The sequence below is a fragment of the Cyprinodon variegatus genome, unplaced genomic scaffold (genome assembly GCF_000732505.1).
Source record: "Cyprinodon variegatus isolate N-32 unplaced genomic scaffold, C_variegatus-1.0 Scaffold617, whole genome shotgun sequence".
Lineage (NCBI taxonomy): Eukaryota > Metazoa > Chordata > Actinopteri > Cyprinodontiformes > Cyprinodontidae > Cyprinodon > Cyprinodon variegatus.
Window position 1 is genome coordinate 294,258 of NW_015151070.1, and position 3,189 is coordinate 297,446.

A 3,189-nucleotide genomic window follows, 5' to 3' on the forward strand; every position below is an offset into this window, starting at 1 on the left:
CAATGAGAGGCAAAATCTTTTAGCTCCTCAATTCAAGGTTAAATGTGCTTATTTTAAATGACTTCTTTAGAGTTTGATTTTTTTTTCCAGTGCAGATTGACCGGTCATGAAATATAAAAGGAAAACATGGTAAGGAAGGAAATATAAAGGGAGCCATTTTATATCGACTCTTGTCATGTGTATAAATTGTGTATGGTACAATCTTTGTGTTTACTGAGGAGATAAAGGTATTTTAGCCACAGTAAACATGACGCTATTAGTTGAAGTAAAATCTTTTATCTGTCATAAATGATTTGGATTCTGATTGAGTCCAAAGTCCGATCCCAATCCTCCTCTGAAGCAAATGTCTTCTCTGTAGTCTTTTAAAATGCTTTGGATCAATTTCTTTTCTTAACTTTATTGAACTAAATGGTCACACAAATGTTGACTTTGAAAAATGTATAAGAAAAACATAGTATTGAAGAGTTAAAAGATAAACAATAAAATACTGTAAAGTGTTTTAACAATATAAAACTGTGCACATGGAGAATAAATAATTGATATACATCTATGGACATTTTTACAGTAATCGATATATTATAGGTGGTAAAAGCCGCTGAAGAGTAGACCTGTTTGAATTCACAGCCAAAACTCTTCCTATCTCCTTATTTTCACGGACCTCGAAGGATCCAGTCCAGGGAGACTGCGTCCTTGGAGGACAGCCCATGAATTTGAACACAGCCCTCTGTCTGACAAACACATTTGGATTCCTTTTATTTTGCCGAAACCTTAAAAAAAAAAAAAAGAAAAGAAAACTTTTGAGACATATGCTAAGATTATCTCGCCAACAAAATTTTTTCCTCAAAGATCAACAATGGGATTATCTTTAAGTTGGCATTCCCAAAGTCGGTCATCATTCATAGCTGATTAACAGGCTTTTGCTGAACTGCAATCAGCTGTGCTAAAGCAGGGAAACCTCTACAACCTGCAGGACAGCGGCCCTCGCTCCTGTCTTAAATGTCTGTGTATCCATTATCCTCTGATTAAGCTAAACAAGAAAAATGAAGACTTAAAATCTATCCAGGCAAAAAGTGAAAGCCACATCTTTAAAGGATATTTCATCAGAGGGGACCTGAAAGCTGCCTCTTCCTCTCTGCTTCATGTGACAAAGTCTCTGTTGAAATGCTGGAATTACTGAGATGAAACAGAACAAACAGAAAAAATCAGAGGAAGCTAGCCAAAGCTCGGTCACCAAAGCTGGGTATCTTCAGCTTACATCTCAGATCGTCTTCTTGCACTCAGCGAAAGCTGCATTCAACAGAGTCGGAGACAATAAAATAATTTAAATGAAAGCAAAAATAATAAGAGCCAAGGATGCCATCAGGGAGAATAAACAGAAAGAATAACCTTAAAAAATGTTACTGAAAAAGCAAACGGGTCGGGTCAGAGTGAACTTCTGTCTGTAAAACATGGCAGATCCTCCTCATGATCTGTACCTCTGAAAAGTATGAAAAAGTTCTGGATGTTTAATTAGACCTAGAGGTGTTTAACGAGGTGCTGCTTCATTTGTTTTCTGAATGTCACTATAGCAACAGGGCAAGATCAAAGGGTTATCAATCAGTTTAGTTAAGACGGCAGTGTTATATGCTGAGTAATGAAACCCCTCTGAACAGTTTACCTGTTTTCTGTTTCCGGGGTCCGCAGCCACTCAGAATAAGCTCTGGTTGGGGGGCGGGGTTTTCAGATCCCCCTGCTGTTGATGAGGTGCTGAGCTTTCGTTCTGCTTGCTTGCAATTTTTAAGCAACTTTGGATCCAAGTATTAACTTAATTTTAAATGTATGGAATGAATTTTCAGGACTTGATTTGTATCATTGCTTCCTGCTATGGTGTGAATTTTGTTCCATTATTATTGCTGAAAGCAAAGAATATGTTTTGTAAATAGTAATTTGAAACAGTTGCTATCCAGAAAGGAAACTCCGAAAAAAAGAGAGTAATTTTTTGTTTTTCTCAGATTTTAGTTATAGTTTTAGACCATTTATCTGAATGTCGGTATGTTATTTGTTTTTGTCAATATTTCTATTGGCTGCTTACAGAAGGATTTGGAGGGTCTGGATTTTTAGAACCTTTGTGTTTAACAGCTTTATGCTGAATTACCTGAGTGCTGAATTAGAGGAACAGTTTTTCATGTGTTGTCTTCAGGATGTTTGCATCCTGCTGTAACTGGCTCTGCATGGACTCCACTGACGTGGACGCGTCACAAGACAGAAGACATCAGTCCTACACCAACTCGGCCTTCAGCTCCCAGCCGTCTCCTCCTCCGCCTGAACACACCTGTAAGGCCTGTGGTGGCGCCTTCGACACAAACGCCAGGAAGGTAACTCCGCTCACCTGCTGCAGGCCTTTATGCCCTTGAAGCAGATGATGATGGCGCCATTTAGTCAACATTAAATGTACAAATACAGTCAGATACTGACTGAATAAGGACACTGAATCTTTATTCCATAAAAAGAAAGGAAGAAAAAAAAGCTGAAGTGATGATCCGATGTTCCGTGGGAGAGTTTTAGGAGACTGATTTTCCACCCACAGGTTTTCATGTGTTCTGGTCCTGCTTGTTGGAGGGAGTTAAAATATTTAGTTTATTTATGCACAATGATTCTTTACTATTTTACTTTTTAAAAACAAACTGAAATTCAGAACTTAAAAGGTTGGTTCCATCCACTTTAAAGTCAGGTAAATCTATTTCAAACCAGTCTTTCTCAAACAGTGGTACACCAGCGCCCTCTGGTGGTATGCAGGGGAAAAACCCAAGGCATTTTTTTACCATCCATTTCTGACACACTTAATCCAGCTGTCTACGGGCGAGAGACCCTGGACAGGTCGCCAGTCCATCGCAGGGAAATACAGAGACAAATGGGACAAACAACCATTCACGCACACTCACACCTACGGAGAATTTAAAGAAGCCAATTAACCTAACAGTCATGTTTCTGGACTGTGGGAGGAAGCCGGAGTACCCGGAGAGAACCCACGAATGCTCACGGAGAACATGCAAACTCCATGCAGAAGGAGTTTGGCATACGAACCTGAACCTGGAAAAAGTGAAATATTAACACTAAAATTGTGTTTGATTAAAAATCAAAAGATTTGTTTCATGTGTGATGGTTCGATTTGATATGATTTCACTATATTTCAGTATAACATAAATCATC

The 3,189-nt window shown here is 38.7% G+C and overlaps 1 protein-coding gene across 1 annotated transcript in view; it reads left to right on the forward strand.

Annotated features, from left to right (window-relative positions):
• The window catches only part of rffl (ring finger and FYVE-like domain containing E3 ubiquitin protein ligase), an 8,712-nt gene that overhangs the window by 2,167 nt on the left and 3,356 nt on the right, over positions 1-3,189 (forward strand). Inside the window, exon 2 of the mRNA XM_015392971.1 lies at positions 2,180-2,354. Coding sequence (XP_015248457.1) covers positions 2,181-2,354 — 174 coding nt within the window. The 5' untranslated portion in view covers position 2,180. The remainder of the gene's footprint in view (positions 1-2,179; positions 2,355-3,189) is intronic.